This window comes from Mobula hypostoma, chromosome 3 (assembly GCF_963921235.1).
Source record: "Mobula hypostoma chromosome 3, sMobHyp1.1, whole genome shotgun sequence".
In the NCBI taxonomy this organism is placed as follows: domain Eukaryota; kingdom Metazoa; phylum Chordata; class Chondrichthyes; order Myliobatiformes; family Myliobatidae; genus Mobula; species Mobula hypostoma.
In genome coordinates, this window is record NC_086099.1 from 14,230,499 (window position 1) to 14,256,074 (window position 25,576).

At 43.1% G+C, this 25,576-nt stretch overlaps 1 protein-coding gene and 1 long non-coding RNA gene across 6 annotated transcripts in view; one reads left to right on the forward strand and one right to left on the reverse strand.

Annotated features, from left to right (window-relative positions):
• The window catches only part of LOC134343866 (uncharacterized), a 43,958-nt gene extending 24,095 nt beyond the window's left edge, over nucleotides 1–19,863 (reverse strand). The window contains exon 1 of the long non-coding RNA XR_010017336.1: nucleotides 19,581–19,863. This is a non-coding gene — a long non-coding RNA (uncharacterized LOC134343866). The remainder of the gene's footprint in view (nucleotides 1–19,580) is intronic.
• Nucleotides 1–25,576, forward strand: part of nedd4l (NEDD4 like E3 ubiquitin protein ligase) — a 466,571-nt gene that overhangs the window by 74,937 nt on the left and 366,058 nt on the right. For all 5 annotated transcript variants that reach the window (XM_063042682.1, XM_063042686.1, XM_063042690.1 and 2 more), the window contains exon 4: nucleotides 23,362–23,435. In XM_063042682.1, coding sequence (XP_062898752.1) covers nucleotides 23,362–23,435 — 74 coding nt within the window. The remainder of the gene's footprint in view (nucleotides 1–23,361; nucleotides 23,436–25,576) is intronic.

The window sequence follows — 25,576 nt, forward strand, 5'->3', positions numbered from 1 at the left end:
AACATCATGATTTAGATTTATTTGTCTTTCAAGTTCTTGTGTTTGGTTCTGGAGACAGAGAGGGGAGTCAGAGGCTAGGTTAGTATTTGGGAAGGTAGGAGATTAGATTACGGTTTAGGGCCAGGAATGTGGAGGAGTTAGATGTCAAGTCTTTGCTCTGCATTCCATGTTCAAGGTCTAGCAACGTGGGTGGGTGACGTAGGTCATACGCGGTTCAGGCCTCTGCTCCAATCAAAGGCTAGTGGGCAGGAATCCGTGCGACCTTGAGGCATGAGGGATGGCCATTCGGCATGCCTGGAGTTCGAGGTCCCATCATTAGCTAGCCTGTAGATTGATACTGAAGAAGGTCTATCAGTGGACTGTAAGTCGAAGCCCAATGGCAAAAGACCAGATGCTGAAGGCCTGTCCTGAAGCTGGAAAACTGTCTGTGTGTATGGGATTAAAAAGGCTTGTTTTGCAGTCCTGTATTGTTGCTTGTTGTGTTCTTTGTTGCACTGTCGAGCATTGTAGGTATGCTGTGTTGGTGCTAGGATATGTGGTAACACTTGCAGTCTGCCTCCGGCCCATCCTTGGGTGTGTTGGTCATTAACACAAATGACACATTTCACTGTATATGCTTTCAATGTATACTTGTTAAATAAATTTCTACAGATATACGGTGGAGAACATTCTAACTGGCTGCATCACCACCTGGTATTGCGGGGGGATCGAAATAAGCTGCAGAGAGTTGTGAACTCAGTCAGCTCCTTCAAGTCCACCAGCCTCCCCAGCATCCAGGACATTTTCAAGGATCGATGCCTCAAAAGGCAGAATCCAATGTTAAGGACCCACATCGCTCAGGAAATGCCCATGAGCACTACCTCATTACTTTTTATTGCTGTTTTTGCACTACTTATTTAATACATGCTTACTTCAATTCAGTTTTTCCCATTATTTTCATGTATCGCATTTTACTGCTGCCACAAAGGGAACAAATTCCATCACGTATGTGGGTGATATTAAGCCTGATTCTGATTCTGAATTATAAATATTTTGCCAAGTTTGCCTTTTCAATTAATGGATGTATCTAGATCTCTAAACTGCACCAAATTCTTTCTCCCCCCTTTAAGGTGAGTGCATTAGATGCAAACCTGGTCTAGTATATCAACTACAATCATAACCAGGCCAAGACTGTGTCTGGAAAATGGTGAAAATAAATGATGTTGTGAATAGAGGCTGAATTTCCAAGCTTGCAGCAGAGAAAGAGGATTGACTATAAATGGGAGATGAGAGAGGGATTTAAAAAAAGAAATTAGCTTTATTTACCACATGTACATGGAAACATATGCGTCGTTTATATCAATGACCAACGCAGTCCAAGCGTTTATTGGGGACAGCCTTCAGGCAGCACCTTGCATCATGCAACAACATAGCTTGCCCACAACTCGCTAACCCTAACTGCACGTCTCTGGAATGTGGGAGGATACCAGAGCACGCGGAGGACACAGGGAGAAAGTACAAACCCCTTACAGACAGCGGCGGGAATTGAACCCTGATCTGTGATCGCCAGCTGCTGTAAGACCATTGTGCTAGACACTGCGCTGCCGTGCCACCCCGGATGAGAAAAGGAATTGACACAATTGAGGAAAACACGTGAAAGGGAAAAAAAGCAAAGAGTAGAGGAGGGTGAATGGGGATGAAAGCACTAAGAGTGACCTGCGAAAGACACAGAATGCTGGAGGAACTCAGCAGGTCAGGCAGCATCAATGGAGGTTTTGGGCCAAGACCCTTTGAAAGGAAGGGGGCAGAGGCCAGAATAAGAAGGTTGTGGGTGGGGAAGGAGGACAAGCTGGGAGAGGATAGGTGAAACCAGATAAGGTGGAAGGTGGGTAAAGTAAGAAGCTGTGAGGTGATAGGTGGAAAAGGTAAACTGCTGAAGAAGAAGGAAACTGATAGGAGAGGAGACTGGACCACATGGGAGAAAGGGAAGGGGGGGGGCACCAGAGGGACATGATGGGCAAGTGAGAAGAAAAAGGGGTAGGAGGGGAGCCAGAATGGAAAATGGAGAAATAGAGGGGGTGGGGAGAGAAATTACCAGAGGTTAGAGAGATTAATCTTCATGCTATAGAGCAGGGGTTTCCAAACTTGTTTATGCCATGGACCCTGACCATTAACTGAGGGGAGGCCATGGGTTGTACAGTTGGGAAAGAGGAAAAGGAATGATAAAAGCTGTTAAACAATGAGCAAGAGATTGTGTGAACAGTTTTAATTTGAAGTAAACAACGTGACAAATGTTTGGGATCAAAATTTGTTGCACTGCATATTTTTAGACACTTCCTACACAATGCTGTGGGAGTAAGTTTACCAGAAGAACTGTGGGGGTTCAAGGCGGCAGCATACCACCTCCTCAAGGACAAAGACGAACAATAAGTAACAGCTTTGTCACTGTGGTGGCCGTCCCAGAGGTTGTAATAAAACTATTTGCATAAGTAACAAGCACAAAGTTACAGTTCCTGAAGCATTATACCAAGTTGCAGTGAAAACTATGTAAAGTACTGTCATCTATTAAATCGCACCTCTCACTGTCTGCAGAGTTTTCCTCCCTCTCTTTCTCTTTTTTGTATTAGAACAGTGGTTCCAAACCTGGGGTCCATGGACCCCTCGGTTAATGGTAAGGCTCCATGGCATAAAAAAAAGTTGGAAATCCTTATATTGGACCATTTGTGGTTGAGCTGTTGGCTTTTCACCATTTGCTGTCCTCTGATTAAAGTTAGTGTTCATCCATCATCAGGGACCCCCACCAGCTAGATCATGCTCCCTCTTCACTGCTGCCATCAGGCAGAAGGTGCAGGAGCCTCACAACTCACACCACCTTGTTCAGGAATAGTTCTTACCCCACAACCATCACTGAAGTGTCCCCATAACCAACGGACTCACTTTCACTCTCTTCACCTCATGTTCTCTATGTTTATTGATTATTAATTATTATTATTCCTTTCTTTTTCTATTTGTGCAGTTTTGTTGTCTTTTGCACAGTGGTCGAGTGCCCAAGTTAGTGCAGTCTTTCATTGTTTCTATAATGGTTATTATTCTATTGGACCATAAGACCATATAATTATAATTATGGCCTTTATAATTATCATGGAAAAGGATAGAATCAAAGAGGACAGGAAAATTTTTAATTGGGGAAAGGCAAATTATGAGGCTATAAGGCTAGAACTTGCGGGTGTGAATTGGGATGATGTTTTTGCAGGGAAATGTACTATGGACATGTGGTCAATGTTTAGGGATCTCTTGCAGGATGTAAGGGATAAATTTGTCCCGGTGAGGAAGATAAAGAATGGTAGGGTGAAGGAACCATGGGTGACAAGTGAGGTGGAAAATCTAGTCAGGAGGAAGAAGACAGCATACATGAGGTTTAGGAAGCAAGGATCAGATGGGTCTATTGAGGAATATAGGGAAGCAAGAAAGGAGCTTAAGAAGGGGCTGAGAAGAGCAAGAAGGGGGCATGAGAAGGCCTTGGTGAGTAGGGAAAAGGAAAACCCCAAGGCATTCTTCAATTATGTGAAGAAAAAAAGGATGACAGGAGTGAAGGTAGGACCGATTAGAGATAAAGGTGGGAAGATGTGCCTGGAAGCTGTGGAAGTGAGCGAGGTCCTCAATGAATACTTCTCTCTGGTATTCACCAATGAAAGGGAACTTGATGATGGTGAGGACAATATGAGTGAGGTTGAAGTTCTGGAGCATGCTGATATTAAGGGAGAGGAGGTGTTGGATTTGTTAAAATACATTAGGACAGATAAGTCCCCGGGGCCTGACAGAATATTCCCCAGGCTGCTCCACAAGGCGAGAGAAGAGATTGCTGAGCCTCTGGATAGGATCTTTATGTCCTCGTTGTCTACGGGAATGGTACTGGAGGATTGGAGGGAGGCGAATGTTGTTCCCTTGTTCAAAAAAGGTAGTAGGGATAGTCCGGGTAGTTATAGACCAGTGAACCTTACGTCTGTGGTGGGAAAGCTGTTGGAAAAGATTCTTAGAGATAGGATCTATAGGCATTTAGAGAATCATGGTCTGATCAGGGACAGTCAGCATGGCTTTGTGAAGGGCAGATTGTGTCTAACAAGCCTGATAGAGTTCTTTGAGGAGGTGACCAGGCATATAGATGAGGGCAGTGCAGTGGATGTGATCTATATGGACTTCAGTAAGGCATTTGACAAGGTTCCACACGGTAGGCTTATTCAGAAAGTTAGAAGGCATGGGATCCAGGGAAGTTTGGCCAGGTGGATTCAGAATTGGCTTGCCTGCAGAAGGCAGAGGGTGGTGGTGGAGGGAGTACATTCAGATTGGAGGATTGTGACTAGTGGTGTCCCACAAGGATCTGTTCTGAGACCTCTACTTTTCGTGATTTTTATTAACGACCTGGATGTGGGGGTAGAAGGGTGGGTTGGCAAGTTTGCAGACGACACAGAGGTTGGTGGTGTTGTAGATAGTGTAGAGGATTATCAAAGATTGCAGAGAGACATTGATAGGATGCAGTAGTGGGCTGAGAAGTGGCAGATGGAGTTCAACCCGGAGAAGTGTGAGGTGGTACACTTTGGAAGGACAAACTCCAAGGCAGAGTACAAAGTAAATGGCAGGATACTTGGTAGTGTGGAGGAGCCAGAGGGATCTCGGGGTACATGTCCACAGATCCCTGAAAGTTGCCTCACAGGTAGATAGGGTAGTTAAGAAAGCTTATGGGGTGTTAGCTTTCATAAGTCGAGGGATAGAGTTTAAGAGTCGCGATGTAATGATGCAGCTCTATTAACCTGTGGTTAGGCCACACTTGGAGTATTGTGTCCAGTTCTGGTCACCTCACTATAGGAAGGATGTGGAAGCATTGGAAAGGGTACAGAGGAGATTTACCAGGATACTGCCTGGTTTAGAAAGTATGCATTATGATCAGAGATTAAGGGAGCTAGGGCTTTACTCTTTGGAGAGAAGGAGGATGAGAGGAGACATGATACAGGTGTACAAGATAATAAGACGAATAGATAGAGTGGATAGCCAGTGCCTCTTCCCCAGCACACCACTGCTCAATACAAGAGGACATGGCTTTAAGGTAAGGGGTGGGAAGTTCAAGGGGGATATTAGAGGAAGGTTTTTTGCTCAGAGAGTGGTTGGTGCGTGGAATGCACTGCCTGAGTCAGTGGTGGAGGCAGATACACTAGTGAAGTTTAAGAGACTACCAGACAGGTATATGGAGTAATCTAAGGTGGGGGCTTATATGGGAGGCAGGATTTGAGGGTCGGCACAACATTGTGGGCCGAAGGGCCTGTACTGTGCTGTACTATTCTATGTTCTATGTTCTATAAGGCAAAGGAGCAGAAGTAGGCCATTCAGCCCATCGAGTCTGCTCCGCCATTTTATCAAGAGCTGATCCATTTTCTCCTATTTAGTCCCACTCCCCCACCTTCTCACCATAACTGATGCCCTGGCTACTCAGATACCTATCAATCTCTGCCTTAAATACACCCAATGACTTCCATAGATTCACCACCCTCTGACTAAAAATATTTCTTCGCATTTCTGTTCTGAATGGGCGCCCTTCAATCCTTAAGTCATGCCCTCTCGTACTAGACTCCTCCATCATGGGAAACAACTTTGCCACATCCACTCTGTCCATGCCTTTTAACATTCGAAATGTTTCTATGAGGTCTCCCCTCATTCTTCTAAACTCCAAGGAATACAGTCCAAGAGCGGACAAACGTTCCTCATATGTTAACTGTCTCATTCCCGGAGTCATTTTAGTGAACCTTCTCTGTACCCTCTCCAACGTCAGCACATCCTTTCTTAAATAAGGAGATCAGAACTGCCCACAGTACTCCAAGTGATGTCTCACCAGCGCCTTATAGAGCCTCAACATCACATCCCTGCTCCTATACTCTATTCCTCTAGAAATGAATGCCAACATTGCATTCGCCTTCTTCACTACTGACTCAACCTGGAGGTTAACTTTAAGGGTATCCTGTACGAGGACTCCCAAGTCCCGTTGTGTCTCAGAACTTTGAATTCTTTCCCCATTTAAATAATAATCTGCCCATTTATTTTTTCTGCCAAAGTGCATAACCATACACTTTCCAACATTGTACTTCATTTGCCACTTCTCTGCCCATTCTTCCAATCTATCCAGGTCTTTCTGCAGACTCTCCGTTTCCTCAGCACTACCGGCCCCTCCACCTATCTTCGTATCGTCAGCAAACTTAGCCACAAAGCCATCTATTCCATAATCCAAATTGTTGATGTACAATGTAAAGAGAAGCGGCCCCAACACTGACCCCTGTGGAACACCACTGATAACCGGCAGCCAACCCGAATAGGATCCCTTTGTTCCCACTCTCTGTTTCCTGCCAATCAGCCAACGCTCTATCCACGTATGTAACTTTCCCGTAATTCCATGGGCTCTTATCTTGTTAAGTAGCCTCATGTGTGGCACCTTGTCAAAGGCCTTCTGAAAATCCAAATATACAACATCCACTGCATCTCCCTTGTCTAGCCTACTGGTAATTTCCTCAAAAAATTGTAATTGGTTTGTCAGGCAGGATTTTCCTTTAAGGAATCCATGCTGAGTTCTGCCTATCTTGTCATATGCCTCCAGGTACTCTGTAACCTCATCCTTGACAATTGACTCCAACAACTTCCCAACCACCGATGTCAAGCTAACAGGTCTATAATTTCCTTTTTGCTTCCTTGCCCCCTTCTTAAATAGCGGAGTGACATTTGCAATCTTCCAGTCTTCCGGAACCATGCCAGAATCTATCGACTTTTGAAAGATCATCACTAATGCCTCCGCAATCTCCACAGCTACTTTCTTCAGAACACGAGGGTGCATTCCATCTGATCCAGGAGATTTATCGACCTTTAGCCTATTCAGCTTCCTGAGTACTTTCTCTGTCGTAATTGTGACTGCGCACACTTCTCTTCCCTGCCACCCTTGAGTGTCCAGTATACTGCTGATGTCTTCCTCAGTGAAGACTGATGCAAAATACTCATTCAGTTCCTCTGCCATCTCCTTATCTCCCATTACAATTTCTCCAGCATCATTTTCTATCGGTCCTGTATCGACTGTCACCTGTCTTTTACTCTTTATATACTTGAAAAAGCTCTTTGATATTATTTGCTAGCTTCCTTTCATAGTTAATCTTTTCTCTCTTAATGATCTTCTTGGTTTCCTTTTGTAAGGTTTTAAAAACTTCCCAATCCTCTGTCTTCCCACTAATTTTTGCTTCCTTGTATGCCCTCTCCTTTGCTTTAACTTTGGCTTTGACTTCTCTTGTCATCCACGGTTGCATCCTTTTTCCACTCGAAAATTTCTTCTTTTTTGGAATATACCTGTCTTGCACATTCCTCATTTCTCGCATAAACTCCAGCCACTGCTGCTCTGCTGTCTTTCCCGCCAGTGTCCCTTTCCAGTCAACTTTGGCCAGTTCCTCTCTCATGCCACTGTAATTTCCTTTACTCCACTGAAATACCGACACATCAGATTTCGGCTTCTCTTTTTCTAATTTCACAGTGAACTCAATCATGTTATGATCACTGCCTCCTAAGGGTTCCTTCACCTCAATCTCTCTAATCACCTCCGGTCCATTACACAATACCCAATCCAGTACAGCCGATCCCCTAGTGGGCTCAACAACAAGCTGTTCTAAAAAGCCATCTCGCAGACATTCTACAAATTCTCTCTCTTGAGATCCAGTGCTGACCTGATTTTCTCAATCTACTCGCATGTTAAAATCCCCCACAATTATCATAACACTGCCCTTCTGACAAGCCTTTTCTATTTCCAGTTGTAATTTGTAGTCCACATCCCTGCAGCTGTTTGGAGGCCTATAAATAACTGCCATCAGGGTCCTTTTACCCCTGTTATTTCTTAGCTCAACCCATAAAGATTCTGCACGTTCCGATCCTATATCACCTCTTGCTAATGATTTAATATCATTTCTTACCAATAAAGCCACGCCTCCCCCTCTGCCTACCTTCCTATCCTTCCGATACACCATGTATCCTTGGACGTTCAGCTCCCAGAGACATGCATCCTTTAGCTAGGTCTCCGTGATGGCCACAATATCATTAGTGTCAATCTGTGGCTGTACAAGATCATCCACTTTATTCCTTATGCTGCGTGCATTTAAGTACAACACCTTAAGACCAGTATTTGATACTTTTTGCTTTGATTTCACTGCAACTCATCCCAATGGCTACAAGTTTGCCCCATCACCTGCTGGATTTATTGAGTATATTGCAAGAACATGAATCTCAGGGTTGTATCGGGTAACATATATGCACTTCGATAATAAATTTACTTTGAACTTTTAACTGTTGTGTATCACTCTGCACAGAACATAATTACATTCCTTCCTCTTGTGGCTTTGCCTACACATACACTCAGTGGCGAAATTATAAGCTACCTCCTGAACCGAAAAAAGTAGCCACTGAGTTCATGTTTGTGGTCTTCTGATGCTGTAGCTCATCCACTTCAAGGTTTGACGTGTTGGCATTTAGAGATGCTCTTCTGCACAACACTGTTGTACCACATAAAAGTTGCTGGTGAACGCAGCAGGCCAGGCAGCATCTCTAGGAAGAGGTACAGTCGACGTTTCAGGCCGAGACCCTTCGTCAGGACTAACTGAAGGAAGAGTGAATAAGGGATTTGAAAGTTGGAGGGGGAGGGGGAGATCCAAAATGATAGGAGAAGACAGGAGGGGGAGGGATGGAGCCAAGAGCTGGACAGGTGATTGGCAAAAGGGATACGAGAGGATCATGGGACAGGAGATCCGGGAAGAAAGACAAGGAGGGGGGGGACCCAGAGGATGGGCAAGGGGTATATTCAGAGGGACAGAGGGAGAAAAAGGAGAGTGAGAGAAAGGAATATAAGGTGTTGTTCCTCCAACCTGAGTGTGGCTTCATCTTTACAGTAGAGGAGGCCGTGGATAGACATGTCAGAATGGGAATGGGATGTGGAATTAAAATGTGTGGCCACTGGGAGATCCTGCTTTCTCTGGAGGACAGAGCGTAGATGTTCAGCAAAGCGGTCTCCCAGGCAGCATCTCTAGGAAGAGGTACAGTCGACGTAAGCCACACTCAGGTTGGAGGAACAACACCTTATATTCTGTCTGGGTAGCCTCCAAGCTGATGGCATGAACATCGACTTCTCTAACTTCCGCTAATGCCCCACCTCCCCCTCATACCCCATCTGTTACTTATTTTTATACACACATTCTTTCTCTCACTCTCCTTTTTCTCCCTCTGTCCCTCTGAATATACCCCTTGCCCATCCTCTGGGTCCCCCCCCCCTCCTTGTCTTTCTTCCCGGACCTCCTGTCCCATGATCCTCTCGTATCCCCTTTTGCCAATCACCTATCTAGCTCTTGGCTCCATCCCTCCCCCTCCTGTCTTCTATCATTTTGGATATCCCCCTCCCGCTCCAACTTTCAAATCCCTTACTCACTCTTCCTTCAGTTAGTCCTGACGAAGGGTCTCGGCCTGAAACGTCGACTGTACCTCTTCCTAGAGATGCTGCCTGGCCTGCTGCGTTCACCAGCAACTTTTATGTGTGTTGCTTGAATTTCCAGCATCTGCAGAATTCCTGTGCTGTTGTACCACATGGTTATTTGAGTTACTGTCGCCTCTTGTCAGCTCAGAATCAGAATCAGGTTTATTATCACTGGCATGTGACGTGAAATTTGTTAACGTAGCAGCAGCAGTTCAGTGCAATACATAATCTAGCAGAGAGGGAAAAAATAATAATAAATAAATCAATTACGCATATTGATTAGATTTTAAAAAACGTGCAAAAACAGAAATACTGTATATTTTAAAAATAAAAGTGAGGTAGTGTCCAAAGATTCAATGTCAAATTAAGAATCAGATGGCAGAGGGGAAGAAGCTGTTCCTGAATCACTGAGTGTGTGCCTTCAGGCTTCTGTCCCTCCTTCCTGATGGTAACAGTGAGATAAGAGCATGCACTGGTGCTGGATGCTGCCTTTCTGAGACACCGCTCCTTCAAGATGTCCTGGGCACTTTGTAGGCTAGTACCCAAGATGGAGGTGACTAGATTTACAACCTTCTGCAGCTTCTTTCAGTCCTGTGCTGTAGCCCCTCCATACCAGACAGTGGTGAAGCCTGTCAGAATGCTCTCCACAGTACAACTATAGAAGTTTTTGAGTATATTTGTTGACAAGCCAAATCTCTTCAGACTCCTAATAAAGTATACCCGCTGTCTTGCCTTCTTTATAACTACATCGATACGTTGGGACCAGGTTAGATCCTCAGAGATCTTGACACCCAGGAACTTGAAGCTGCTCACTCTCTCCACTTCTGATCCCTCTATGAGGATTGAAAAATTATGTGGTTTGAAAAATAAGTCCATTAAGAATAGAAATTGGTGGACTTCTGGTGAGACACGAGGCAAGATGGCAGCACAGCACTGAGCGCTGACATATAACCCTCCTTTTTCACGTTCTTTAGGGCTCATAGACAGTCTTAATACAAGTTTGAGTTGGAGAAAGATATAACTAAAGACATGACCTCAAAAGAAGATCCAAATTCAACCAAGAAACAAGATACCAGCAGACAACACCAAGCTAGTGATTCATCCGAGGAAATAGCTATGCTAATTAAGCAAACAATGGCAATGGAGATGGAATCGCTGCAAGAAATGGTAGCCCACATGCTGAAGGAGTTGCTGAAAAAGGCTGTCGACCCCATACAGAAGCATATGGCAGAGAATGGCAACATTCTCTGGTCGTTAAAGGAGCAAGCAGACATTCATGCTAAAAAATTTAGCGTGGTCTTCAACAAAATAGACAACATCAGGTTAGCTTACGCAAGAATGAGAAAGATACTAGCTCCTGTCTCGCGGAGGTGACTAAGATACGGAAGAAGCTAAACAACTTGGAGGACAGATCCAGGAGAAACGATGTGCAGCTGGTCAACTTACCGACAGGTGCTGAGGGTGGCGATCCAAGAGGTTACATCCAGAAGATGCTGCCTAATTGGATTCCAGCGCTCAAGAACTCCCTCGGCACTCCATTGGAGATTGCTAGAGCACATAGGATCTTTTCCAACAGCACCTCAAGACCGTGGACCATGGTTTTTAGGCTTCTACGGTACACTGACCGGGAGGCTATCCCGGAGGGCACGAGGAAAGCCAAACCCACTCTCCCGGATGGCACCCAGCTACAGTTCTTCGCTGACTGTGGCCCCGGCATGATGCAAGAATGGCGGGGATACAAGGAGATCCGTGCTAAGCTTCGACGGAAGGGGATCGACTCATTCCTCATATACCTGGCGATTTTGAGAGTGAATATCAAGGGCATGAAGATATCGTTTAATTTGGTAGAGGAAGTGAAAGAAGCTCTGAAATCATTGGTGCTGGGAGATATGGAAGAAGACCCTGGGCAAAGGCCACACGCCCCTCGGGAGGAGATGGAACTGCATTAAGAGCTTGGACCAGCCTGTATGCGCAATGTAACAGACACGGCCAAGTTAACGTCCTAGGTGTGAAGTTTTCTGGTTATTCTTTTACTGGAAAGTCATTCGATGCACTTTTGTATTTAGTTAATTAAGGGGCCAATGTGTTTCTGAATATTGCAGGTCAGAGTTTTAAGGCAGTGGCTCAGTTAACTTGTTAGTACAAGGATAACATGGTAATGTGATATAAGACTGCCTAGAGTATACTTTTTATCTTTTACTTTCTAAGGTGATATTCAACACATCCAAATATCATATTTCATCAAGAATGAAGCTGAAAAACAGCAGTTTGTTCTGAATAACTTTAGTTGTACATGTTCACTTTGGGTTATGTCTCCAGTAGACTTGTTTACGTTCCTGAGCGCGAGATAAGACGTCACTGGCATCATCGCTAAGTGACGGTCTAGTAAAGCAACAGTCTCCCGCAGGAGAGCTGTTGGGGTCTTGATTATGTGTTATACTATATTTGGGACGGGAATGGTTTTAATTATATAGGTTAATGGGTTTGACCAGGTTTTTTTTTCTTGTCTCTTTGATGTGATTGTCTATGAGAACTGCTTTGCCTTTCTAATTTGTTGGTGCAAAAGGGGGGCAGTTAATGTTCAGTGTCTGACATTGCTAAGTGACACTCACAGACGTTTAAAGTAAAGAGTTGTATGTGAGGGGCGAGGGGTGATGGGAAGGGGGCTGGGAAGGGGGTAACTCAGGGTTCCACTACCAACTTACAACAACAGGTCCAGGGGAAGATGAGCAACACGGATAAATTAGAAAATCTTACTATTGTATCATTTAATGTTAGAGGATTAAACTCTCCCTCCAAGCGTTCAAAGGTTTTAGATTTCTTACACAGAAGGAAAATAGATATCGCGCTGTTACAGGAAACACATCTTAAACCTAATGACATTCCTAGGGTTCAAAACTGCTTTTATAAATCTGTTGTGGCATCAGCTGATGGTACTCATACGAAAGGAGTTATGATATTAATGAGACATAGTATTAATGTATCAATTGAAAGGACTGGCTCCGACAATGAAGGACGTCTAGCTTTTTGCTGTACATCCATTCAGGGTTAAAAAAAAGTTGCGTTCATTAGCCTATATGCCCCAACTATAGTCGAGGCTGAATTTTTTTCCCTCAATTACCTCACAATTACTGAAGTTAAGTGGCTACCAACTATATGTTGGTTTGGACCTGAATGCTTTGGTAAACAATAACCTTGATAAATCTTCCTCAACTATATCAAGCGCTCAAGGATCTGCTTCCAAAGGACTTAACCTTTTTCTAATGGATTTAAATTTAACTGATGTGTGAAGGGTGGATAATCCATCTGCTAAAGACTATACCTTCTTCTCAACAAGACATAAAACTTTCTCTCGGATGGATTGCATTCTTATATCCTCTGGTTTGTTGTCTTTGGTACACTCAATAGAATTTTTGCCCAGACATCTATCTGATCACAACCCAGTCATATCTACTTCTAATTATGGCAAAATTAAAAATAAGGCTACTGTGATGAGGTTTATCTCCACCCTTCTAAAAAATGACGTGTATCTATCACAACTGAGAACAAAACTGACAGAATTTATAAATTTAAATAAAAATAGTGTTCGGATGTGACAGTGATTTGGGCCTCCATCAAGGGTTTCTTATGAAATAACGCTATATGGTTCAGTTCTCACTTACATAAAAGCCGGCTTCAAAAGATTTCCACGCTAGAAGAAGAATGTAAGGTTTTGGAGAATGATCTCAAAAGGAGATACACCATAACAAAAGAAAACGAGCTCAAAACAAAACAAGCAGAATTAAAAGATTTATTAAGAAGCAGGGCAGAATATATGATCCATATAACCAAACATAAGTATTATGCAGAAGGCAGAGACCGAGCCATCTTTTGGCACTAACGCTCAAACAATAGGAAGCTAAAAGGTCTATACCAGCGATTAGATGTGCTAAACGTGGAGTAGTATCTTCAACAGAGGAAATAAATGAGACATTCAAGAATTACTTTAAAGAACTGTATACAAGTGGCTCAGTTCCTTCTAAGAATGACTTCACGGATTTTTTTTTAGTGAATTAGACCTCACTACGTTGTCATTGGAGGACACCAAAACTCTAGACTCTCCTATTACACTGGACGAGCTACTCAGAGCAGTCAAAGCTACAAATAAGGGCTGTACACCAGGTATAGATGGCAAACCTGTGGAACTTTACCTAGCACTTTGGGATATTCTTGGACCAGAATGGTTAGAAACATTAAATTATGCTATTGGAAATAGCGCTTTCCATAGAGATCTAAACACAGCCCTGATCACAGTTATACTTAAGCCTGGTAAGGACCCCTTGGAGTGTGCCAATTACTGTCCAATCTTCTTGGTAAATGCCGACCTCAAGATATTTTCCAAAGTCTTAGCCAGTAGACTCGAGACAGTAGTTGGGAAAATAATTAGCCCAGATCAAACGGGCTTTATTAGGGGGCGTCTCGCATCTGATAATATTCGCTGGCTCTTACACATACTGAGCGCAACACATAAAATCCTGCCTGCCTGTGGCCTGCTATTTCTAGATGCTGAAAAAGCGTTCAATCGCCTTGAATGTCCATATCTTTGGAGAGTTCTAAAAGAATTTAAGTTCGGCGATAAATTTATCAGTATGATTCAAGCACTGTATGCTAATCCTTCAGCCCAGGTATGTAAGGGAGGAGGTTTCTCAGAGTTATTTGACATAGGACGGGGCACATGACAAGGGGACCCTTTGTCTCCTTTAATTTTTACTATATCTATTGAACTGCTTGCACATTAGAAACTCTCCTCAGATCTCCCCTATTACAATAGGTGCAATATCACATTCAATATCACTTTACGCAGACGACATATTAGTTTATATGGCAAATGTTCAATAAACTCTCCCCTATGTTTTAAAAACACTGGAGCAATTTGGATTTCTTTCAGGATACAAAGTTAATTTGTCAAAATCAGCACTGTTGCTGATTAATAAAGATAAAAGTAAGGTGTCTCTCCCTCCCCAGATTAATGTTACAAATGAGGTCCTCTACTTGGGTATTAAAGTTAATACTTCCCTATCATCTGTGGCTAAAAAAAATTACTCTTTAATTTTGAAAAAAATATAAGAAGATATTAATAGATGGAGACACCTGCCAGCATCAGTCCCAGCCCGTATATCGGTCATTAAAATGAACATCTTACCCCACATTAATTTTATCATCTCAATGATCCCACTTGCACCTCCAGCAGGATATTGGCAAAACTGGACTCCTTACTACGATGCTATGTTTGGAACGGTAATCGACCCAATATAAAGTGGTCAGCTCGACAATTCAAAAAGTCAGATGGGGGATTGGCATGTCCAAATTTTAAACTGTATCACTGGGCATTTGTATTAAAAAGTCTTCTCTATTGGATGGAGGAGGATAAAGTTTCATCATGGAAAAATATAGAACAAGAGCTAATAGTACCAATAAGGTTGAAAGACTTTCTCCTTATAGGTATGTCTACCAAAAAATGTGATTTGTATTATGGTCCAATTTTAACCCATATACTACAAGTGTTTAGAGCAGCAGAAAAATTCCTAAAATTTAAAAGCGTTTGGTGCAAATCATCTCCATTATGGAACAATAATCATCTTTTATCTGGGGGAGGGGAACCATTCACTCACAGAACTTGGGAGGATAAAGCTGTTACTACTCTTCAAGATATTAATGGGGCAAGTATTATCCTTAGCTTTCAAGAACTGGTATTTCTATATAATATTGATAAACACTCTCTTCTTCTTTAGAGTAAGATCAGCTTGTAAAGCCTACGGCATTCCCTGGGGGTCAGATTTAAAGGACCATCCCATTTTAAGTTGGATACAGAGTGCTCCAAGACAGATAGTGTCATATATCTATGATAAATTAAACTCCCAGAAACATATACCCACATCAAGAATGAAAACCTGGGGCAGGGATATATCTGAATTGGGACAAGACTTAGACTGGGATGCGATTTGGGATAATGCTGCCGGTGCTTTGAAAAACCCAAATCATCGGTATATGTACTTGAAATTTTGTCATAGAGCATATCTAACACTGAGAATTAGACATCAAAAGGGACTGGTTCCTGATCCTTATTGCTCATTTTGCTCCCACGGAACTGTGGGCTCCTTTAAGTTAGATTAGATTAGATTCAACTTTATTGTCATTGTACTGAATACAGATACAAAGTCAATGAAATGCAGTTAGCATCTGACCAAAAATGCAAAGAATAGTGTTATTTACAAAATAACTGTGAATAAAAAGTAAGTGCTACAGCACACACATATAAAAGTACTGAGACAGTACAATATGGGTGCAATACTGCTTAGCACTGTGATGTGAGGTTCAGCAGGGTCACAGCCTCGGGGAAGAAGCTCTTCCTGTGCCTGCTGGTGCAGGAGCGGAGGCTCCTGTAGCACCTACCAGATGGGAGGAGAGTAAAAAGTCTATGGTTAGGGTTAGATGCATCCTTGATAATGCTTTTCGCCCTGCCCAAGCAGCGTTTATGGTAGATGTTCTCAATGGTGGGCAATTGGGTGCCGATAATCCGCTGGGCAGTTTTCACCACACGCTGGAGTGCTTTGTGGTCTGATATGGGACAATTGCCATACTGCACTGAGATGCAGTTGGTGAGTATGCTCTCAATGGTACAGCGGTAAAAGTCCATCAGTATCCTGGGACAGAGGTGAGCTGTCTTGATGCTCTGCAGGAAATAAAGGTGCTGTTGTGCCTTTTTGATCAGGATGGAGGAGTTCAGGGACCAGGTGAGATCCTCGGAAATGTGGACACTAAGGAATCTGAAGCTTGATACACGCTTGACTACAGCTCCGTTGATGTAGATGGAGACGTGAGTGTGTCTCCTAGCATGCCTGAAGTCCACAATGATCTCCCTGGTCTTCTGGGTGTTAAGGGCCAGGTTGTTGTCGGCACACCATATGGCCAGGTGCTGGACCTCGTCCCTGGAGGCCATCTCGTCATCCCCTTGATCAGGCCAACCACTGTGGTGTCATCTGCGAACTTGATTATGGAGTTAGAACCATGTACAGGAACACAGTCATAGGTGAAAAGGGAGTACAGAAGAGGGCTCAGCACACAGCCTTGAGGCACGCCGGTGTTCAGGTTGAGAGTGGAGGAGGAGAGGTTGTCTAACTTAACAGATTGGGGTCTGTTAGTCAGAAAGTCCAAGGTCCAACTGCAGAGGGATGAGCTTATACATGTGTGGGAATGTCCAGGGGTTTTTGATTTGTGGGGGAAGGTTATCAGTACTCTTACAGAACCAGCAGGGGTACAATTACCAATGGACCCCACTGTACATCTTCTAAATGATGACTCCTACTTTTCCCTTATGGAAAAAACACGCAAATCTGGCTGACAGGCCTGACTGCAGCTAAGAAAATAGTCGTCCAGCGTTGGAAACCACCCCATGATATTTCAAATACTCACTGACTTCAGAGCTTTTTGGACATTTCTTACCTGGAACTATCATCAGCAAGAGTAAATGATGCACGACCAAACACAATCTTAATGTGGACAAATTTGATATCTAACTTAAAAGATCTTCTGTTAAAATAGGAATGCTTTGTCTGTGTATGCACTACTATTCAGTTGGTTGGTGGGGGGGGGAGAGGGATGGAGAGGGGGGTGGAGATGAGAAAGAGGGTGAGGGGTGGAGAGGGGGTGGTGATGAGGGTTGAGGGGTGGCTGGGTTAAACAGTCAAAATGTAATTGGCAACTGGTTGTATTGAATGTAATTTGTTGGTGTTGCAATAAAAATTAGTGATTTAAAAAAAGAATAGAAATTCAACAATAGATTTTTTTTAGGTCTGCCAGTATTATTTGGAGATTAGGTCCATTGAAAGAATGTTAGCTGGGTATAGTTTTTCTGCTGATTCACTGTGAATAATGTATACTGAAGAGTATTTGTTCTTTAGAACACCAGAATCTCAATTAACAATCAGAGTGCATTTCCATCAGGAATATGAAGACTATTTTTTTGCTCCTTTCCTGATAGCTTCATTTATGTTTTATTTTATTTTAACAATACAGTGTGCAGTACGTCCTTCCTGCTCTTCGAGCCACACCCTTGGCCTTGACAACCCTTATTAACCCTAACTTAATCACGGGACAATTTACACTAACCAATTCGCCCACTTTGTTCCTCCTTGGATTGTGGGATGAAACTGGAGGACCTGGAAAACACTCACAGCCAGGACATACAGAGACACCTTACAGAATGGCATCAGAATTGAACTCCAAACTCCAGAAAGCCCTAAGCAGTAATAGTGTCATGTAAACCACCACAGCTTGTCTAAGCGTTTGTTCCTTTATGTCAGAGTTTTGTCTTCCTCTGGCCTCTGAATTAAGGAAAGACATAATAGGTACACCTTCATTTTATATGGCATTTTAATGTAGCAGTAGACCCCACACTACATCACCAGAGACCTATTAAAATCAAAAATAATTGTATACTGAACAACATTAGATAGTGTCCATAGTTCCCTCAAAGTTGCCGTGCAAGTTGATACACAAAATGCTGAAGGAACTCAGCAGGCCAGGTAGCATCTATGGAAGAGTATAGTCAACGTCTCGGCCGAAAATGTCGACTGTACTCTTTTCCATAGATGCTGCCTGGCCTGCTGAGTTCCTCCAGCACTTTGTGTGTGTGTTACTTGGATTTCCAGCATCTGCAGATTTTCTCTTGTTTGCTTAAGTTGATATAGTTAAGAAGGCGTATGGTGTATTGGCTTCTATTAGTCAGGGAACTGAGTCCAGCAGTCGTGATGTAATGTTGCAGCTCTATAAAACCCTTGTTGGCGCGTGGCCAAGTGGTTAAGGCGTTCGACTATTGATTTGAAGGTCGCTAGTTCGAGCCTTGGCTGAGGCAACGTGTTGTGTCCTTGAGCACGGCACTTAACCACACATTGCTCTGTGACGACACCGGTGCCAAGGTGTATGGGTCCTAATGTCCTTCCCTTGGACAACATCGGTGGCGTGGAGAGGGGAGACTTGCAGCATGGGCAACTGCTGGTCTTCCATACAACCTTGCCCAGGCCACCTTGGAAACCTTCCAAGGCGCAAATCCATGGTCTCACGAGACTAATGGATGCCTATATAAAACCCTGGTTAGATCACACTTGGAGTATTGTGTTGGGTCAATATAGGAAGGATGTGGAAGCATTAGGGAGGGTACAGAGAAGATTTACCAGGTTGCTTTCCAGTCCAGACAGCATGTCTTATGAGGGAAGTTTGGATGAGCTAGGGCTTTTCTCTTCAGTATGAAGGTGGATGGGAGGTGATTTGATAGAGGTGTATGAGATGATAAGATGCATAGAATGAGTGGGCAGCCAAAGACTTTTTCTCGGAGCAGAAATGGCTAATCACAGCGGCTATAATTTTAAGATGATTGTAGAAAAGTATAGGGGCAGTATCTGAGGAATTCTTTTTTTACACAGAGCGGTGACTGCCTGGAATGCATTGCCAGGGGTGGTGATAGAGGCAGATATGTTATGGGTATTTAAGATATCCTTAAATGATAAAAAAAAAGAACACTATGTGTTGGGGAAGTGATAGATTGATCTCAGAGTTGTTCAAAGTTTGGTGCAACATCGTGGGCCGAAGGGCTTGCACAGTGCTGTAATGTTCTATGTTCTGTATACTAACGTTAAGAGTTGGACCTTATTTGAGTGATTTCCTTAACAGAAGAGAGATTTGGAGTATTACAGAAGATATCCCAAATCTGAGAGCCACTTGAGGTGAATGAACAGAACTAGATCACTGTTTATTGGCGTGAATATCCCAAGCTGACAGAGTCCTGAATTGTGGCATTCCCTCATCAAACTGGGGCGGCATGGTAGCACAGTGGTTAGTGTAACATTTTGGTGCTGGCCTCCCGGATTCAGTTTCTGCCACACTCTGTAAGGGGTTAGCATGTTCTCCTCGTGACTGCATGGGTTTCAAAGGGGTATGGGTCGGTAGATTAATTGGTCACATGGGTGTAATTGGGCCGGAAGGGATTGTTACCGTGCTGTATCTCTAAATAAAATATAAAATAAAAACTTACCTGTTCCTCAGCCTCTACCTCTACTTTTTTCTTTCCTCCTTTCTCTTGTCAGGACTTTTCCTTAAACTTAAAAATCATAAGCGCTGGAAATTTTCAGCAGGTTGTTTAGCAGAAATACAATTAATGCTTCAGTTCAAAGACACTTCAGAACTTAAACCCCTCTTCTGCAAGTTGCTGTCTAGTAATTGGTTAATTAGATTGGTTTATTATTGTCACATGTACCAAGTTACAGCGTAAAAACATCATACTCCTTGCAGAGTTCATTGAGGCAGTAAAACAATAACAATAAAGTTCGCTGCTGTCGTTACTGCGCAGTCAGGAATCTTCCGGAGGGAAGGCCTCAAAATCCCCGGCTTTTGCCTGCTGTTGGCGACCGAGATTGAGGTCAAATCGTTTGGACAGAGATGGCGCTCAGTACTTGGTATCAGAGAGCTGAATCAGAGTGTGGAAGGTGTTAAGAACTACAGAGAAACTGCAGTGCAGGTAGGCAGTAAGGTGCAAGGTAGATCTGAGATCCACAGGCACGAGGCTGGCCTGCAGATGCAGACGTTCAAAGCCAGTCGGCAGTCAAGTGGGCATCTGCTGGAGGTGAAGAACTATGATCCTCATGTTCAAGGATCATGGTCAGCAGGTTCTGTGTATGAGGGCCTGTGATCCTCGAGGTTATTCAGTAGGTTCGTCTGCCAGAGGTCTGAGATCTGTGAGTCCGGGGCCAATGTCTGGAGATCGGGGTCCAAAGGTGGTCTGTCCTGGGATTGGAGACCTGAGGTCAACAGGTCCTGAGGTTGAGGTTGTCCCAATGTGCTGGAGGAAGGTGTGGGTGGTGGGATATTGTTATGTCTGGCTTTTGCATGTTGGCTACATATTGTTCTGAACATTGTGGACATGCTATGTTGGTGCCAGAAACATGGTGATACTTGCAGGCTGCCCCTAGCACATTCTCAAGCTGTGATGGTTGTAAATGCAAATGACAGTCACATGTATATTGAAATATACAGTGAAATAACAAATCCTGACATTGAATTGTGAATCTAGGTCAAGGTTCCATCTTCTCACACTAGGGAACTTTTATTAGAGTCTTATTAGAGTGGGATACAAGCTGTCCTTATGCTATTCCCAGTTGATGTCAAACAAAGAGGACTTAAGGGCGCCTCTTGAGCTAACATTGGCACCAAGAAAGGGATAGTTCAGTTTGTGTAGGTCACTCAATCTGTGCAGTAGGCTTCCATCAGCAAACATTGTTACTCTGCAGTAGGTCATTTTATCTGGGTTCTCGCTGCATATAGATGTTGAATGAGCTCCACTAATAGGGGTTTGATTCCTGCCACTGCCTCTAACATGTTTGCATGTTCTCTCCTGTGACTGTCTGATTTCTTATCACATTCCAGATGGACACTGGGGTTAGGGTTGTTAGGAAGTTACGGGCATGCTATGTTGGCGTAGGAAGCATGGCCCGTAGCACATCCTCGGACAATGTTGGTTGTTGAAACAAACGATGTATTTCACTGCAAGTTTCAATGTACATGAGATAAATAAAGCTAATCTTTAATTTTTGTCCACAGTTTGAAACCTATCCAAAAGTTTACAACTCTATTTGTGCTGCCTTTGTCCCTAAAACAAAACTGTAGATAAGCTCAGAGAATGTAGGAAGCTGAGCAGATGCTTTACAGAGTCCAGATGATTGACCTTGTACTGACGCTTCTGTAATTAAAATTGAAGATTAATTATTTAGTAGCTTTTAGATGAGATGGCTGTCAATATTTATCTAATTTTACTACCACATCATCATTATTTACATTTGACCAGAAGACTTTTTCTGTGGTATAAGCTTGTTTCATTAGCAGGGCAGGTTAAAGACAGCTAATGGAAGCTGTGAGCTATGAATGCTCTTGATTCAATCTGCATGGTGCTAAGGTAATCAAACCATATTAGTTCTACATTTTTTTTGAACTGATGTGACAAGAAAAAGCAGTTAAACAGGCCAGCAATATGTTCTTGTAGTCTCAGGGAAAATGAATGCAAGGTTTGGGTAAATTAGCAAAATTTATTGTTGAAGGAAATGTTTAACCACGAGAGATTCTGCAGATGCTGGAAATTTTTTGCAACACACACAAAATGCTGGAGGAACTCAGCAAGTCAGGCAGCATCCACGGAGGGGAATAAACAGTCGACATTTCATGCCAAGTCTGTTCTTTGGAATTGTTCTTCTCTCACAGATGATGCCTGATCTGCTGAGTATCCCCAGAATTTTCTGTTTTTATTTCAGATTTCCTGCATCTGCAGTTCATTTGATTTTTGATTAATGTTTTGTCAGCAATTCATGCAACATCTGTGGAGGGGATTAGTAGCAGTAGTAGTAGTAGCATGATCCCGCGAGATGAGTAAGATATTTTCATAAGGGGTTGTCTATTGGTGGGTCCTCTGGTGATTGTAGAGGCCGATCCAGGATCCACATATTCTGGTGCAGTGTGGGCAAGATGGCTGTGGTTAGAGGTTGGGTCTTTTGATTGTTCAGTTTCTTCTTTTGCAGCCACTACTTGTTCTCTGTGGCACAGCAGAGATTGTTCTCATGTACCGCACTCCCTCTTGAACAGATTTCCGCCAGATATATCTATTGAGTCCAATATTTTCCCAGTTTTTTTAAGTATTGTTGAATTCCTTCAGGCTGATTTCTAATGTTATCTTTGAAGCGTTTCCTTTGCCCAGCAGGAGCTCGCCAACCTTCCTTCAACTGGGAGTAAAGTATCTGTTTGGGGAGATGAGAGTTAGGCATCTGGATGACATGACCACCTATTGGAGTTGGTAAACACGAGGAATTCTGCAGATGCTGGAAGTTCAAGCAACACACATCAAAGTTGCTGATGAACGCAGCAGGCCAGGCAGCATCTCTAGGAAGAGGTACAGTCTCGGCCCGAAACGTCGACTGTACGTCTTCCTAGAGATGCTGCCTGGTCTGTTCACCAGCAACTTTGATGTGTGTTTATTGGAGTTGGTGTTGCTTTATCGTGGTGGAAACGCTGTTCATATTGGCCTCCTCTAGTACGCTGGTGTTAGTGCGCCTGTCCTTCCAGCTGGTCCTCAAAGTCTTTCATAAGGATTTTTAGTGTTAATGTTTCAGGGCTTTCAGGTGACTAGTGTTTGTTGTCCATGATTTGGCTCCATACAGTAATGTATGAAGGACGACTGCTCTATAGACCACAAGTTTTGTTTGGACCTGTAGGTCACTGTCTTCAACGATTCTTTTCCTTAATCTTGCATAGGCTCCACTAGCACTAAGTAGGCAGTGGTTAATGTTTGAGTCCATATCTGCTTTTGAGGAGAGAATACTGCCAAGGTCGGGAAAGTGTTATACATTTTCAATATTGGTCTACGATATCTAGATCACTTTTGAAAGTGGTTTATGATAACGTCAACTTTTATAGAGGGTTGGAAAATGGGTGGGAATAAACAGTCAAAGAAGTGAGGATAAGAAACTGGGGGTTGGGGGGATGTGAAGGAAGGCCTGAGATGTTGACTGTTTAATCCCTTGCATAGATGCTGCCTGACTTGTTGAGTTCCTTCTGCACTTTGTGAAGGAAATACTAAGTTTCTTTCCGATCGATGTTCGTAGAGGGGAAAAAATGTGAGGTTAATGCTTCCAGTCACTGTCTCATCTGAAGAACTCATTAAAGTTTTGCACAGTAGAATAAGATGGAGTTTGCAGTCTTGGAATGTGAGCAACTTTGCAATTTAATCTCCGAACAGTTTTTCTTAAAATTTTGATTTATTTTTCTGCTTTCAGGAAGAATCTCGGATTCTCAGAGTCAAGGTTATTTCGGGAATTGATCTGGCTAAGAAAGACATCTTTGGAGCGAGGTATGTAGTGCATGTTTTCATTACATAAGGTTCTGAGACTGACTGTGTAGAGAGACTGATTAAACCGTGGCCATGAAGAGATGCCTACCAGGATAATAAACTTCTCAGCAAAATCCCAAAAACTACCTTGTGCAAAAATGATTGTGATAGAGGTGTACAGTACAGGAAAGGATTCTTCCGCCAAGCCCACTGAGTCTACTTCAATCATTGGGCACCCATGTAATCTAATTCCAATTTTACGCTCATCCCTCATTCTCAACAATCCATCTACAATTGCGCTATGGTAGTGTAGCAGTTAGCATGACGTTATTACAGCTCGGGGCATTCCCAGGTTCGGAGATCAATTTCTGTGCTGTCTGTAAGCAGTTTGTATGTTCTCCCTGTGAACCGCGTTCCATATTCCAAAGCCGTACTGGTTAGTAGGTTAATTGGACGTTGTAAATGTCCTGTGATTAGGCTAGTGCTAAATAGGTGGGGTGCTGGGCAGAGCTGCTCATTGGGCCAGAAGGGTCTGTTCCATGTGACACCACTAAATAAATAATTCAATTCAATTCAAGTTTAATTGTCATTCAAGCATCCATGAATACTCATAAATACAGCCAAATGAAACAGCGTTACTGTGGTGCAAAACATAGTACCAACAGTCACACACAGCACAAAGCTCACACAAAATAGCCAGCTCAAATGGTATCACAGTCACGCAATAAAGGAGTCTAAAACTTGCACCATCAATCTACAGTCGACCTGAATAGAGCTTATCTCCTGCCACGCGAACACTGAGGGGGATGGCAGCACCCTCTCTAGCCTGGACGGCGCGGCACTCTGCCCCCAGTGGAGCACACCATCTCTGATGCCGCTCTATTGACACTGCGGCTTGAGGCCTAGTCCTAGCATATACAAGATAACAAGCACATGTAGAATTTCTGTAAGATACAACCCTCCAAATATATGTATATAACACACACACACACACACCCACACACACACTAAATAAATGGACTTCAGCCCAAGCCCATTGATTCTACAACAATCAGTGGGTGCCCATTTAATCTAATTCCTTTTCACCTCATATTGCCAACAATCCCCCTCCGAATGCTGCCAATAACCCCCCAACCACCATTCATCTCCACACTAAACTATTTACAATGGCCAGTGTGCTTAGTTAAATTCCCATTTCATATAATTTTAAGATGAAATACAGTAGAAGATAAACGTGTAAACTGCTTCACCTTTTTAAAATTAGAGCTTTTCTTACCTATTGCATAATTGAATACTGGTTTTAGAAAGAAATCACACAGGTTTTTTTTCAATGAAGATTTGACTAAATAACAAGTTCCATTGCTGCCATTGGGCAATGGACGTATTTGAACAAATAGCAGGTTTTATCACCACTAATGGCCAGAAGGCATATTTACAGTGACATATTAACAGGTCATGTATCATAAATGGCTACTTGATGATATATAATTGGAAAATGTTAAGATTTTCTGTTTAATTCAAATTGCCAGCTGGATTTTAGCAGTAAGAAGATAATCTGTAAGCTTTTCTGAGTAATAAATTAGCTGTTGATGACCGCATCGCATAAATTGATACATGGACTTTATAATTACCCCTATTTTATACAAATGCATTTTTGTGAGTAGCTTAGTCTTTGTGGACGGAGCACAATACATTTTAGAGTCATAGAAAGAAGCCACTGCATCCATATTGATCCCCTTCCCTGCAGGTACTAATTTCTCTTGAATGCATTAATTTCCTGTCATCCGTGGGACAAATCATGGGGTAATTTACAATGACCAATTAACCTACCAACTGGTACCTCTTTGGACTGTGGGAGGAAATTGGAGCGCTTGATGGAAACCCACATGGTCATGGGGAAAACGTACAAGTTCCTTACAGGCATCGGCGGGAATTGAACCTGGGGCAACTGCACTGTGAAGTGCTGTGCTAAGCTAACCACAATGCTCCTGTGCTGTTCCTGCCACCACAACCACCACCTCTCACAGCTCATCCTAGATACCAACTACTCTGTGTGGAAAAATATACCCCACGGATCACTTTTTAAACCTCCACCACATCACCTTAAACCTCCATGCTCTAATTTTTAAAAACCCCATCCTGGAAAATAGACTGTGACCCTC